Genomic DNA, 16262 nt, shown 5'->3' with positions numbered 1-16262 from the left:
CGTTTGTAAAGTCAACCTTTTTTGATGATTTTTTGGAATATCTCGGCCAAATAGTGTCCGATTTGGGAATTTTATACCATTTTGGACTCGTAAGGATCAGTAATATCGATTGGCATCAAAAAAATGAAAATCTAAATTTTGACCAAAATCAACAAAATGGCAAGGGGTTACATCACGTTTTTTCTCAAATTCGGAGTCGGTTCGAAAATCGAAACTTTTTTGCTGATTTTTATTGAATATCTCGGGTAAATACTGTCAGATTTTGAAATGTTATACCTTTTTGAATTCGTAGGGATCCCTACTATCAATCTGGCATTCAAACATTTTAAAAATCGATGAGTTAAAAAAAGTGGTTGACCAAAAACCGATTCGTTTGTAAAGTCAACCTTTTTTGATGATTTTTTGGAATATCTCGGCCAAATAGTGTCCGATTTGGGAATTTTATACCATTTTGGACTCGTAAGGATCAGTACTATCGATTGGCATCAAAAAAATGAAAATCTAAATTTTGACCAAAATCATCAAAATGGCAAGGGGTTACATCACGTTTTTTCTCAAATTCGGAGTCGGTTCGAAAATCGAAACTTTTTTGCTGATTTTTATTGAATATCTCGGGTAAATACTGTCAGATTTTGAAATGTTATACCTTTTTGAATTCGTAGGGATCCCTACTATAAATTGGCATTCAAACATTTTAAAAATCGATGGGTGAAAAAGTGGTTTACCAAAAACCGATTCGTTTGTAAAGTCAACCTTTTTTGATGATTTTTTGGAATATCTCGGCCAAATAGTGTCCGATTTGGGAATTTTATACCATTTTGGACTCGTAAGGATCAGTACTATCGATTGGCATCAAAAAAATGAAAATCTAAATTTTGACCAAAATCAACAAAATGGCAAGGGGTTACATCACGTTTTTTCTCAAATTCGGAGTCGGTTCGAAAATCGAAACTTTTTTGCTGATTTTTATTGAATATCTCGGGTAAATACTGTCAGATTTTGAAATGTTATACCTTTTTGAATTCGTAGGGATCCCTACTATAAATTGGCATTCAAACATTTTAAAAATCGATGGGTGAAAAAAAGTGGTTGACCAAAAACCGATTCGTTTGTAAAGTCAACCTTTTTTGATGATTTTTTGGAATATCTCGGCCAAATAATGTCCGATTTGGGAATTTTATACCATTTTGGACTCGTAAGGATCAGTACTATCGATTGGCATCAAAAAAATGAAAATCTAAATTTTGACCAAAATCAACAAAATGGCAAGGGGTTACATCACGTTTTTTCTCAAATTCGGAGTCGGTTCGAAAATCGAAACTTTTTTGCTGATTTTTATTGAATATCTCGGGTAAATACTGTCAGATTTTGAAATGTTATACCTTTTTGAATTCGTAGGGATCCCTACTATAAATCTGCATTCAAACATTTTAAAAATCGATGGGTGAAAAAAAGTGGTTGACCAAAAACCGATTCGTTTGTAAAGTCAACCTTTTTTGATGATTTTTTGGAATATCTCGGCCAAATAGTGTCCGATTTGGGAATTTTATACCATTTTGGACTCGTAAGGATCAGTACTATCGATTGGCATCAAAAAAATGAAAATCTAAATTTTGACCAAAATCAACAAAATGGCAAGGGGTTACATCACGTTTTTTCTCAAATTCGGAGTCGGTTCGAAAATCGAAACTTTTTTGCTGATTTTTATTGAATATCTCGGGTAAATACTGTCAGATTTTGAAATGTTATACCTTTTTGAATTCGTAGGGATCCCTACTATAAATTGGCATTCAAACATTTTAAAAATCGATGGGTGAAAAAAAGTGGTTGACCAAAAACCGATTCGTTTGTAAAGTCAACCTTTTTTGATGATTTTTTGGAATATCTCGGCCAAATAGTGTCCGATTTGGGAATTTTATACCATTTTGGACTCGTAAGGATCAGTACTATCGATTGGCATCAAAAAAATGAAAATCTAAATTTTGACCAAAATCAACAAAATGGCAAGGGGTTACATCACGTTTTTTCTCAAATTCGGAGTCGGTTCGAAAATCGAAACTTTTTTGCTGATTTTTATTGAATATCTCGGGTAAATACTGTCAGATTTTGAAATGTTATACCTTTTTGAATTCGTAGGGATCCCTACTATCAATCTGCATTCAAACATTTTAAAAATCGATGGGTGAAAAAAAGTGGTTGACCAAAAACCGATTCGTTTGTAAAGTCAACCTTTTTTGATGATTTTTTGGAATATCTCGGCCAAATAGTGTCCGATTTGGGAATTTTATACCATTTTGGACTCGTAAGGATCAGTAATATCGATTGGCATCAAAAAAATGAAAATCTAAATTTTGACCAAAATCAACAAAATGGCAAGGGGTTACATCACGTTTTTTCTCAAATTCGGAGTCGGTTCGAAAATCGAAACTTTTTTGCTGATTTTTATTGAATATCTCGGGTAAATACTGTCAGATTTTGAAATGTTATACCTTTTTGAATTCGTAGGGATCCCTACTATCAATCTGGCATTCAAACATTTTAAAAATCGATGGGTTAAAAAAAGTGGTTGACCAAAAACCGATTCGTTTGTAAAGTCAACCTTTTTTGATGATTTTTTTGAATATCTCGGCCAAATAGTGTTCGATTTGGGAATTTTATACCATTTTGGACTCGTAAGGATCAGTACTATCGATTGGCATCAAAAAAATAAAAATCTAATTTTTGACCAAAATCATCAAAATGGCAAGGGGTTACATCACGTTTTTTCTCAAATTCGGAGTCGGTTCGAAAATCGAAACTTTTTTGATGATTTTTATTGAATATCTCGGGTAAATGCTGTCCGATTTTGAAATGTTATACCTTTTTGAATTCGTAGGGATCCCTACTATCAATCTGCATTCAAACATTTTAAAAATCGATGGGTTAAAAAAAGTGGTTGACCAAAAACCGATTCGTTTGTAAAGTCAACCTTTTTTGATGATTTTTTTGAATATCTCGGCCAAATAGTGTTCGATTTGGGAATTTTATACCATTTTCGACTCGTAAGGATCAGTACTATCGATTGGCATCAAAAAAATAAAAATCTAATTTTTGACCAAAATCATCAAAATGGCAAGGGGTTACATCACGTTTTTTCTCAAATTCGGAGTCGGTTCGAAAATCGAAACTTTTTTGATGATTTTTATTGAATATCTCGGGTAAATGCTGTCCGATTTTGAAATGTTATACCTTTTTGAATTCGTAGGGATCCCTACTATCAATCTGCATTCAAACATTTTAAAAATCGATGGGTTAAAAAAAGTGGTTGACCAAAAACCGATTCGTTTGTAAAGTCAACCTTTTTTGATGATTTTTTTGAATATCTCGGCCAAATAGTGTTCGATTTGGGAATTTTATACCATTTTCGACTCGTAAGGATCAGTACTATCGATTGGCATCAAAAAAATAAAAATCTAATTTTTGACCAAAATCATCAAAATGGCAAGGGGTTACATCACGTTTTTTCTCAAATTCGGAGTCGGTTCGAAAATCGAAACTTTTTTGATGATTTTTATTGAATATCTCGGGTAAATGCTGTCCGATTTTGAAATGTTATACCTTTTTGAATTCGTAGGGATCCCTACTATCAATCTGCATTCAAACATTTTAAAAATCGATGGGTTAAAAAAAGTGGTTGACCAAAAACCGATTCGTTTGTAAAGTCAACCTTTTTTGATGATTTTTTTTAATATCTCGGCCAAATAGTGTTCGATTTGGGAATTTTATACCATTTTCGACTCGTAAGGATCAGTACTATTGATTGGCATCAAAAAAATAAAAATCTAATTTTTGACCAAAATCATCAAAATGGCAAGGGGTTACATCACGTTTTTTCTCAAATTCGGAGTCGGTTCGAAAATCGAAACTTTTTTGATGATTTTTATTGAATATCTCGGGTAAATGCTGTCCGATTTTGAAATGTTATACCTTTTTGAATTCGTAGGGATCCCTACTATCAATCTGCATTCAAACATTTTAAAAATCGATGGGTTAAAAAAAGTGGTTGACCAAAAACCGATTCGTTTGTAAAGTCAACCTTTTTTGATGATTTTTTTTAATATCTCGGCCAAATAGTGTTCGATTTGGGAATTTTATACCATTTTCGACTCGTAAGGATCAGTACTATCGATTGGCATCAAAAAAATAAAAATCTAATTTTTGACCAAAATCATCAAAATGGCAAGGGGTTACATCACGTTTTTTCTCAAATTCGGAGTCGGTTCGAAAATCGAAACTTTTTTGATGATTTTTATTGAATATCTCGGGTAAATGCTGTCCGATTTTGAAATGTTATACCTTTTTGAATTCGTAGGGATCCCTACTATCAATCTGCATTCAAACATTTTAAAAATCGATGGGTTAAAAAAAGTGGTTGACCAAAAACCGATTCGTTTGTAAAGTCAACCTTTTTTGATGATTTTTTTGAATATCTCGGCCAAATAGTGTTCGATTTGGGAATTTTATACCATTTTCGACTCGTAAGGATCAGTACTATCGATTGGCATCAAAAAAATAAAAATCTAATTTTTGACCAAAATCATCAAAATGGCAAGGGGTTACATCACGTTTTTTCTCAAATTCGGAGTCGGTTCGAAAATCGAAACTTTTTTGATGATTTTTATTGAATATCTCGGGTAAATGCTGTCCGATTTTGAAATGTTATACCTTTTTGAATTCGTAGGGATCCCTACTATCAATCTGCATTCAAACATTTTAAAAATCGATGGGTTAAAAAAAGTGGTTGACCAAAAACCGATTCGTTTGTAAAGTCAACCTTTTTTGATGATTTTTTTGAATATCTCGGCCAAATAGTGTTCGATTTGGGAATTTTATACCATTTTCGACTCGTAAGGATCAGTACTATCGATTGGCATCAAAAAAATAAAAATCTAATTTTTGACCAAAATCATCAAAATGGCAAGGGGTTACATCACGTTTTTTCTCAAATTCGGAGTCGGTTCGAAAATCGAAACTTTTTTGATGATTTTTATTGAATATCTCGGGTAAATGCTGTCCGATTTTGAAATGTTATACGTTTTTGAATTCGTAGGGATCCCTACTATCAATCTGCATTCAAACATTTTAAAAATCGATGGGTTAAAAAAAGTGGTTGACCAAAAACCGATTCGTTTGTAAAGTCAACCTTTTTTGATGATTTTTTTTAATATCTCGGCCAAATAGTGTTCGATTTGGGAATTTTATACCATTTTCGACTCGTAAGGATCAGTACTATTGATTGGCATCAAAAAAATAAAAATCTAATTTTTGACCAAAATCATCAAAATGGCAAGGGGTTACATCACGTTTTTTCTCAAATTCGGAGTCGGTTCGAAAATCGAAACTTTTTTGATGATTTTTATTGAATATCTCGGGTAAATGCTGTCCGATTTTGAAATGTTATACGTTTTTGAATTCGTAGGGATCCCTACTATCAATCTGCATTCAAACATTTTAAAAATCGATGGGTTAAAAAAAGTGGTTGACCAAAAACCGATTCGTTTGTAAAGTCAACCTTTTTTGATGATTTTTTTTAATATCTCGGCCAAATAGTGTTCGATTTGGGAATTTTATACCATTTTCGACTCGTAAGGATCAGTACTATTGATTGGCATCAAAAAAATAAAAATCTAATTTTTGACCAAAATCATCAAAATGGCAAGGGGTTACATCACGTTTTTTCTCAAATTCGGAGTCGGTTCGAAAATCGAAACTTTTTTGATGATTTTTATTGAATATCTCGGGTAAATGCTGTCCGATTTTGAAATGTTATACCTTTTTGAATTCGTAGGGATCCCTACTATCAATCTGCATTCAAACATTTTAAAAATCGATGGGTTAAAAAAAGTGGTTGACCAAAAACCGATTCGTTTGTAAAGTCAACCTTTTTTGATGATTTTTTTGAATATCTCGGCCAAATAGTGTTCGATTTGGGAATTTTATACCATTTTCGACTCGTAAGGATCAGTACTATCGATTGGCATCAAAAAAATAAAAATCTAATTTTTGACCAAAATCATCAAAATGGCAAGGGGTTACATCACGTTTTTTCTCAAATTCGGAGTCGGTTCGAAAATCGAAACTTTTTTGATGATTTTTATTGAATATCTCGGGTAAATGCTGTCCGATTTTGAAATGTTATACCTTTTTGAATTCGTAGGGATCCCTACTATCAATCTGCATTCAAACATTTTAAAAATCGATGGGTTAAAAAAAGTGGTTGACCAAAAACCGATTCGTTTGTAAAGTCAACCTTTTTTGATGATTTTTTTGAATATCTCGGCCAAATAGTGTTCGATTTGGGAATTTTATACCATTTTCGACTCGTAAGGATCAGTACTATCGATTGGCATCAAAAAAATAAAAATCTAATTTTTGACCAAAATCATCAAAATGGCAAGGGGTTACATCACGTTTTTTCTCAAATTCGGAGTCGGTTCGAAAATCGAAACTTTTTTGATGATTTTTATTGAATATCTCGGGTAAATGCTGTCCGATTTTGAAATGTTATACCTTTTTGAATTCGTAGGGATCCCTACTATCAATCTGCATTCAAACATTTTAAAAATCGATGGGTTAAAAAAAGTGGTTGACCAAAAACCGATTCGTTTGTAAAGTCAACCTTTTTTGATGATTTTTTTGAATATCTCGGCCAAATAGTGTTCGATTTGGGAATTTTATACCATTTTCGACTCGTAAGGATCAGTACTATCGATTGGCATCAAAAAAATAAAAATCTAATTTTTGACCAAAATCATCAAAATGGCAAGGGGTTACATCACGTTTTTTCTCAAATTCGGAGTCGGTTCGAAAATCGAAACTTTTTTGATGATTTTTATTGAATATCTCGGGTAAATGCTGTCCGATTTTGAAATGTTATACCTTTTTGAATTCGTAGGGATCCCTACTATCAATCTGCATTCAAACATTTTAAAAATCGATGGGTTAAAAAAAGTGGTTGACCAAAAACCGATTCGTTTGTAAAGTCAACCTTTTTTGATGATTTTTTTGAATATCTCGGCCAAATAGTGTTCGATTTGGGAATTTTATACCATTTTCGACTCGTAAGGATCAGTACTATCGATTGGCATCAAAAAAATAAAAATCTAATTTTTGACCAAAATCATCAAAATGGCAAGGGGTTACATCACGTTTTTTCTCAAATTCGGAGTCGGTTCGAAAATCGAAACTTTTTTGATGATTTTTATTGAATATCTCGGGTAAATGCTGTCCGATTTTGAAATGTTATACGTTTTTGAATTCGTAGGGATCCCTACTATCAATCTGCATTCAAACATTTTAAAAATCGATGGGTTAAAAAAAGTGGTTGACCAAAAACCGATTCGTTTGTAAAGTCAACCTTTTTTGATGATTTTTTTTAATATCTCGGCCAAATAGTGTTCGAATTGGGAATTTTATACCATTTTCGACTCGTAAGGATCAGTACTATTGATTGGCATCAAAAAAATAAAAATCTAATTTTTGACCAAAATCATCAAAATGGCAAGGGGTTACATCACGTTTTTTCTCAAATTCGGAGTCGGTTCGAAAATCGAAACTTTTTTGATGATTTTTATTGAATATCTCGGGTAAATGCTGTCCGATTTTGAAACGTTATACGTTTTTGAATTCGTAGGGATCCCTACTATCAATCTGCATTCAAACATTTTAAAAATCGATGGGTTAAAAAAAGTGGTTGACCAAAAACCGATTCGTTTGTAAAGTCAACCTTTTTTGATGATTTTTTTGAATATCTCGGCCAAATAGTGTTCGATTTGGGAATTTTATACCATTTTCGACTCGTAAGGATCAGTACTATTGATTGGCATCAAAAAAATAAAAATCTAATTTTTGACCAAAATCATCAAAATGGCAAGGGGTTACATCACGTTTTTTCTCAAATTCGGAGTCGGTTCGAAAATCGAAACTTTTTTGATGATTTTTATTGAATATCTCGGGTAAATGCTGTCCGATTTTGAAATGTTATACCTTTTTGAATTCGTAGGGATCCCTACTATCAATCTGCATTCAAACATTTTAAAAATCGATGGGTTAAAAAAAGTGGTTGACCAAAAACCGATTCGTTTGTAAAGTCAACCTTTTTTGATGATTTTTTTGAATATCTCGGCCAAATAGTGTTCGATTTGGGAATTTTATACCATTTTCGACTCGTAAGGATCAGTACTATCGATTGGCATCAAAAAAATAAAAATCTAATTTTTGACCAAAATCATCAAAATGGCAAGGGGTTACATCACGTTTTTTATCAAATTCGGAGTCGGTTCGAAAATCGAAACTTTTTTGATGATTTTTATTGAATATCTCGGGTAAATGCTGTCCGATTTTGAAATGTTATACGTTTTTGAATTCGTAGGGATCCCTACTATCAATCTGCATTCAAACATTTAAAAAATCGATGGGTTAAAAAAAGTGGTTGACCAAAAACCGATTCGTTTGTAAAGTCAACCTTTCTTGATGATTTTTTGGTATATCTCAGCCAAATAGTGTTCGATTTGGGAATTTTGTACCATTTTCGACTCGTAATAGCAAGTGGCAAACCGGAAAAATGTATATATATTTTAAGCTGTGTATTGTACTATGTGCGAGTATTTGGCAGTCGGTTGCACTCGACAGACAGATACTTACTACTGTCATTATTGTTGTTGTTTTTGTAGTTGTTGTTGTTGTTGTTGATGTTGTTGTTGTTGTCACTGAGGGCGTTGTTGCGAGTGTTGCTTTTTATGCTTATTTCTGGCACTGCTTATCTACATAGATAATGAAAAGTAAACAATGGCAAAAGGCATCCCATAATAATTTTTGTCTTTTTGTTTGCGTGGGTCGAGGGTGGGGAGGGGGGGAGGGGCGTTGCCCCTGTTGTCGACCGCATTGTTTTTGGTGATTCATTGGCATGTAAATCGTTACACACTGACAAACCGAAATACAATAACAAATGTGCCAAGTAATAAATGATGGCCACAACACACAGACAGACAGAACGACAGACCGACAGGCAGACAGACAAATGGCCGCCTTTCCATTTGCAGCTTCCATTTAATTATGCGCAGCCAAGTCCCAGTCCAAGTCCCAGTCCAAGTCCCATCCAGATTCGATAGCGATGGCTTTTTCACTAATTATAAATATACTAAAATATGTACATATGACCAAAATAAGTACGGACTGTTGCCTTTTTGCTTACCTTTTTATGCCCTTCTGCGGAGAGTATTGAAATTGTTGCATGAATTATTTTGAGATTTGTGGACGACAGCTGCAATGATATATAGCATATATTATTTTCATTAGAGTTGTTATTATTATTGATATAATATTATTGTTTAATTATTATTGTTATTTTTATTATTATTATTATTATTATTATTATTGTTATTATTATTAGTATTGCTATTATTATTATTATTATTATTATTATTATTATTATTATTATTATTATTATTATTATTATTAATAATTTTATTTTTATTATTGTATCTATTAGTATTGGTATTATTATTAAACCTGTTTTTGTTATCATTAATGTTAGTATTATTATTACTATTATTATTATTAATATTATTATTATTATTATTATTATTATTATTATTATTATTATTATTATTAATATTATTATTATTATTATTATTATTATTATTATTATTATTATTATTATTATTATTATTATTATTATTATTATTATTATTATTATTATTATTATTATTGTTATTATTGTTATTATTATTATTATTATTATTATTATTATTATTATTATTATTATTATTATTATTATTGTTATTATTATTATTATCAGTCCCATATATCACAATTTGACAGCAGTGTGACGCAGAAGGCATTTCCTCCACATTAAATAAATAACTAATAAAAATAACATTCACGTTAATAATATTGTATAAGTCTAATATATATTAGGCAGTTGGCCAAACGCATCGCTTAACTCTATCATAAAGTCAACATTGAGCTACTATAGCGAATTTTTTTGGAAGAGTATTTAGTCTTCGGCTTACCGAAGATAACTCATATTTCTCTTGTTTGGCTTGGGATACATTTTTTGTCACTTCTATATTTGCTATTTGGATTTTCATTTGTTTGCTTTGCCGCGTGTTGTGTTTGCTTTTATTTTTGGAGGACTTTCACTGATAAACGCACTTTTTGTGTACTCTTCCAGTGAACCTCTCCATAGCCGATGCGATGGTCTCGAGTCTGAACGTAACCTTCAACTATTACTATATGCTGGACAGCGACTGGATATTCGGCGAGCTCTACTGCAAGGTATCCCAGTTTATTGCCATGCTGAGTATCTGTGCGTCGGTGTTCACTCTGATGGCCATATCAATCGACAGGTAAGTGAGCTAATGCCCCACACTTCATCACGATGTACAAACATACATCGTTACATACATCGCAACATATTCAACAAATTGCAAATGTGCGTGGCCCGCTTGCCAAGTTATGGGTGGGCAGCGGGATTTGGTACCCTTATCAATCGTGAAAAGAAGAAAAAGCTGCTCAATTTAATCTTATGTATGTGCCTGTCTCTCGATATGTCAAACTCAAGGGTTAACGACCATGTAGGATGTAGAGCGAGGCCATCATTCATCCCCATTAACGAGAGGCTCATTTAAGGCCAATCCAACTGGGATTTACTAAAATCGAAACTTCAAATATTACGAGCAGCTCATCAATTTTGACAGGAGCAACCGTCAATCCATCAAAATATATATGCAAAATTTATAAAATGCATTTCTATTTTTCGTTCAATTGAGGCCTCAATAATTATAATGGCTGGAGATAAACTAATTTTCTAGCCACAAAATTAAACAAAACTTAAATAGATCAAAATGCTGGCAATCAAAATTTTAGTTAACTAGGCTTTTATCAGGCTCAGGCTAAAATTTGCAGACTTAATTTAATTTTTGGCGAGTCACAAAAATGTGTTCGAAAAACAAGAGTTGGCAACGTGAGAGGCCGTGAGTCGAATGCGACTTTCAGATACTCTATTATTTGTACAATATTTTCGATTTAATATTATTTAATATTAGTATAGGGTATTGTTATAAGCAGAGGCCCCAGTTGCGAGATTCGAGCCATCATTTGCAGACTTAATTTGATTTTACGCGAGCCGCAAAATGTGTTCCGAAAACATGAGTGCGATTTCTAGATACTCTATTTTTTTACTATATTTTTTCGCTAATTATATTTATTAATATTAGTAAAATATAGGGTTATAAGCAAGAGACCCAAGTTTCGAGATTCGAACCAGTGTGCTGGCTCAAACCTCACCTAGATATTTGTTTACTATATATTTCATTTAAATATATTAATAAATATTAGTATAGGACATATGTACAAGCTAAAGGCCTAAGTTTCGAGATTGGAACCATCGTGCTGGCTCAAACCTCACCTAGATACTCCATTATTCTTACTATATATTTCATTTTATTATATTAATAAATATTAGTATAGGACATATTTATAAGCTAGAGGCCCAAATTTCGAGATTCGAACCATCGTGCTGGCTCTAACCTCACCAACTTTGGGAAGCTTCTGGCAATGGCAATTTGTTGGCATGTCCATAAATGTTGGGCGTATGAAAATAATCGGCTTTTGGCGTGGTCGGGTGCCACTTTGATAGCATTAATAATAATGGAGGGCGTATCCTTTGACCTTTTGCAGGTACGTGGCAATTATGAAGCCGTTGCAGCCGCGGATGAGCAAGCGACGCAATTTGGCCATTGCCGCAGTCATCTGGCTCTCCTCGACGCTCATCTCCTGCCCCATGCTGCTCTTCTTCAAGACCGAGGAGGTACTCTTTGCCCCTATTCTTTTCGAAAATAAACCCCCCCTTTAATATATATGCGAACACTTTATTTCAATGCTCAAAGGTGCCGGTGACCATGGAGAACAAAACACGCATCGTCTGCTTTCCCGAGTGGCCCGACGGACAGACGAATCACTCCAAGCAGGAGCACATGTAAGTGGGAAAAGTCAATGTCTATGTGTGTGTGTGTGTGTGTGTGCAGTCAGCGGGAAAAAAGCTGAAGTAAACGTGCTATAAATCAGGAAATCTGCGATGCGTATGCAGAGACAGAGACAATCTGTGCTATCAGATTATCATGGGGAGCTCGGACTCGGGTTGGAATGCATCTATGTCATAAAACCAGTCACTAAACCAAACACATAAAAACGAGTAAGAGAACTCTAGTCGGGAGTATCCGACTAGCAGATACTGCGCTTACAAATAAAACAGATACCTCCCTCTTCATTCGGCTGAGTATGGGAAATGCCTTCTTGATTAACTTCAGAGTTTATATTACGATCCTTATAAGAACTTGAAGGCTTAAATGTAGCATTCAGAAGTGTAAATGTTAAGTAATGTAGGGTAATGCAAAGTAATTTAAAGTAATGTAGGGTAATGTAAAGTAATGTAGAGTAATATAAAGTAATGTAAGGTAATGTAAACTAATGTAGAGTATTGTCGAGTAATGTAAAGTCATGTAAAGTAATGTAATGTAAAGTAATGCAAAGTAATGTAAAGTAATGCAAAGTAATGTAATGTAAAGTAATGAAAACTAATGTAAAGTAATGTAAAATAATGAAAAGTAATGTAAAGTAATGTAAGGTAATGTAAAGTAATGTAAAGTAAAATGTAAAGTAATGTAATACCTTGAAGCGTGAGTTTTCTCAATTGCGAGAGGAATGAGCGGAAAAGTTGATTATCTGCATCAGTGTATACTATCCGAGAACCTATATTCTCAAGTATGTGTATTAAGCTCCGTTAAGCCACGAGATTTGATCGATACAGGTTTAATAGAATCGGCCCAAGTTATTTCTGAGTTCATCATACCCTTTTAGCACCTTATAGAAGCGGCAGTACATCAACAATTGTCCAGGGGCTGTCCGCATAAAAGTCATATGCAGCTCTTAACAGCCGCTTGGCATGACAAATTTAAAAGCAAATATGGGCAATCAAAAAGTAACTGCCCGCCTCAATGCTTTCGGGCACGCGAGACCATTAAATCTAGATCCCAACTAGTTGGTACATAACGATGCGAACTGGAGGCACTTTGCTTGTGCGAAGAAACAATATGATAATAATGTCTTATTAGCCTCAACTAGATGTATTTCCATGCATCATCTGTGTAAGAATTGAAAAAATTAACAATACTATTAATTTATAGACCTTATAATTGGCAGTCATATATACTTTTATACTAGTATATTGATATAATCAATTAATAAAGCTACTCATTAGTAGATTGTGATACATAAAAATAATTAACAAAAAATTAGCAATACCATTAGTTTATAGACCTTATGATTAGAAGTCATATATACTTTTATACTAGTATATTGATATAATAAATTAATTAAGCTCCTCATCAGTAGAGTGTGATACATAAAAATAATTGTAATAATAATAATAATAATAATAATAGTAATAATAATAAAAAATGGTTAATAAAAATGTTGTTCCAATAATGAATAATGAATTCTCAGGAACCCTGTAGTCATTAGAAAGGTTGATCCATTGTAAATGATTGTAAGTGGAGCTTCAATATATTGAACATACTTGAAGTATGTTAAAATAAATTACTAAAAGAACAGTAAAAAATAATCCTCGATTAGCTTGTGAATGATTATTTTCTATTATTTTCTATTAATGGTGGTATAATGTGTTTCTCCTTCTTCCATCTAGCTACAATATTCTCATCCTTGTGCTCACCTACTTTCTGCCCATTATTTCGATGACGGTCACCTATTCGCGCGTGGGCATCGAACTGTGGGGCTCCAAGACAATTGGCGAGTACACGACCAGGCAGACGGAGAATGTGCGCAGCAAGCGGAGGGTGAGTTCCACGTTCCTAATAACTTGCATTAGTATTAATTTGAATTTAGCCCCAAAAAATATGCTAAGTTTTCATCCTTCCCATCATCGCATCATTTGGTTATTGTCAAACATTAGATATTAAATTTGTATGCGAATATATTTCATATTTTGAATTCTCATTAGTATTAATTTGAATGTTGCCCCAAAAAGTATGCTAAGTTTTCATTCTCTAAAATTTGCCCCAGAAAGTATGCTAAGTTTTCATCCTCCCAATCATTGCATCATTTGCTTATTATCAAACATTAAGATTACTTTTCTTATGCGAATATATTTCATATTTTGAATTACGATTTTCCAATGTGCGGAGCAAGCGAAGGGTGAGTCGAGGGTCTTAATAACTTGCATCAGCATTAATTTGAACTTTGCCCCAAAAAGTATGCTAAGTTTTCATCCTTCTCATCAACGCATCATTTGCTTATTGTCAAACATTAGATATTAAATTTTTATGAGAATATATTTCATATTTTGAATTACGGTCTTAATAACTTGCATCAGTATTAATTTGAATGTTGCCCCAAAAAGTATGCTAAGTTTTCATCCCCATCCTCTGCATTTTGCCCCAAAAAGTATGCTACGTTTTCATCCTTCCCATCAACGCATCATTTGCTTATTGTCAAACATAAAGATTACTGTTTTTATGCGAATATATTTCATATTTTGAATTCCCATTTTCCAATGTGCGGAGCAAGCGAAGGGTGAGTCGAGGGTCTTAATAACTTGCATCAGCATTAATTTGAACTTTGCCCCAAAAAGTATGCTAAGTTTTCATCCTCCTCATCAACGCATCATTTGCTTGTTGTTAAACATTTCATTTATTTTGACTTGCCAATTTTCCGCTTAGGTGGTCAAGATGATGATTGTGGTCGTTCTGATATTCGGCTTCTGCTGGCTGCCCTTCCACACGTACTTCATCGTAACATCCTGTTATCCGGCTATTACCGAGGCGCCGTTCATTCAGGAGCTATATTTGGTTATCTACTGGCTGGCCATGAGCAATTCCATGTACAATCCGATTATATACTGCTGGATGAATTCCCGGTGAGTGCTACTCCATAAGTTCTAACACACGCCCCCTCGCCACGCCCCCTCGCCACGCCCCCTCGCCCCTCGCGACCGCAACAAATTATGTAATTTGCGCTGAGGGTCGTTCCTTTGACGCAGTGCTCGCAGCTGGCTCCCGGGTACATCACTTAGTCAGCTGGTCGTTTAGCTTGTTATCCGGAAATGAAGCCGTCCATCATCATCATTATCAATGTCGCGATTAACATCAATATCATGCGCGCCATTGACATTAGCATTTACTTTCCCACAAGCATATGCGAGGGCGGCTCATACCAAATGCTTAAAATGTATTTTAATTATATGCATGCTGTATCGGACGAATGGGTAGATATGAAAGAATCGAACCTAACCGAACCTAACTTATTCTAACTTAACCTAACTTAGCCTAACTTAACCTCACTTAACCTAACCTAACCTAACCTAAAATAAATAAATATAGATAAATTCTGAAAATATTTTTAACGGGCGCATGGTTATATATTAACCTAACCATAACCCAACCTCACCATAACCTAACCTAACTCAACCTTACCAAACCTAAACATAACCTAACATTAAATTAATTTTAAAAAATAAATTCTCACAATGTTTTTAATTATTTGCATAACCCAACCATAACCTAACCTAAAATAAATAAATAAAAATAAATTCTGAAAATATTTTTAATTACATGCAAGTTGTATTTATCGGACGAATATATGACAGAACCAAACCTAACCATAATTTTAATAAAATAAATTGTTAAAATATTTTTAATTATAAGTATACAGCATATATTTCGGACGAATTCCTTTATATGACAAACCAAACCTCACCATAACCTAACCTAACCTAACTTCACCTAACCTAACCTCACTTAACCATAACCGAACCCAACTTAAAAGAAAATTGTATGCAACTGAAACTTTTTCGAGTTTGTTTCAAGTTTGTTTCGAGTATGTTTTGGTGGTCGTAAATGTGCTCAAGAGTTCATCATATCTTGCGAGGGTTTCCAAGCTCGAGGTCTTCACCTGTTGGACAAACTTTTATATATGAAACCAGCCTCGCTCCATCGTGCTCCCTCGCATGTATCGCATACACATACTTATACATATATCAAGACATATATACATATATGTACAGTGAACTATGTTCGTTACGTTTGCACAAATTGACTGTTGATGTTGTCGCGTCCGTGGGCCACATCCGCCAAGGGGAAGCGTAACTGATTGCAATTAATTTCGCCCAGTCAACATGCCAATGGGGCGAGAGGGGTGAGAGGGGA

The 16262-nt window shown here is 33.7% G+C and overlaps 1 protein-coding gene across 1 annotated transcript in view; it reads left to right on the top strand.

Annotated features, from left to right (window-relative positions):
* The window catches only part of TkR99D (Tachykinin-like receptor at 99D), a 78286-nt gene that overhangs the window by 59570 nt on the left and 2454 nt on the right, over positions 1 to 16262 (top strand). Inside the window, exons 5-9 of the mRNA XM_064694622.1 lie at positions 10214 to 10388; positions 11722 to 11851; positions 11931 to 12019; positions 13745 to 13895; positions 14778 to 14974. Coding sequence (XP_064550692.1) covers positions 10214 to 10388; positions 11722 to 11851; positions 11931 to 12019; positions 13745 to 13895; positions 14778 to 14974 — 742 coding nt within the window. The remainder of the gene's footprint in view (positions 1 to 10213; positions 10389 to 11721; positions 11852 to 11930; positions 12020 to 13744; positions 13896 to 14777; positions 14975 to 16262) is intronic.

This window comes from Drosophila montana, unplaced genomic scaffold (genome assembly GCF_035044405.1).
Source record: "Drosophila montana isolate Dmon_TW-CO22-7 unplaced genomic scaffold, ASM3504440v1 contig_3733_1, whole genome shotgun sequence".
NCBI lineage: Eukaryota > Metazoa > Arthropoda > Insecta > Diptera > Drosophilidae > Drosophila > Drosophila montana.
The sequence above is the reverse complement of the archived record's forward strand: the minus strand, read 5'-3'. Positions and strand labels throughout refer to the sequence as shown.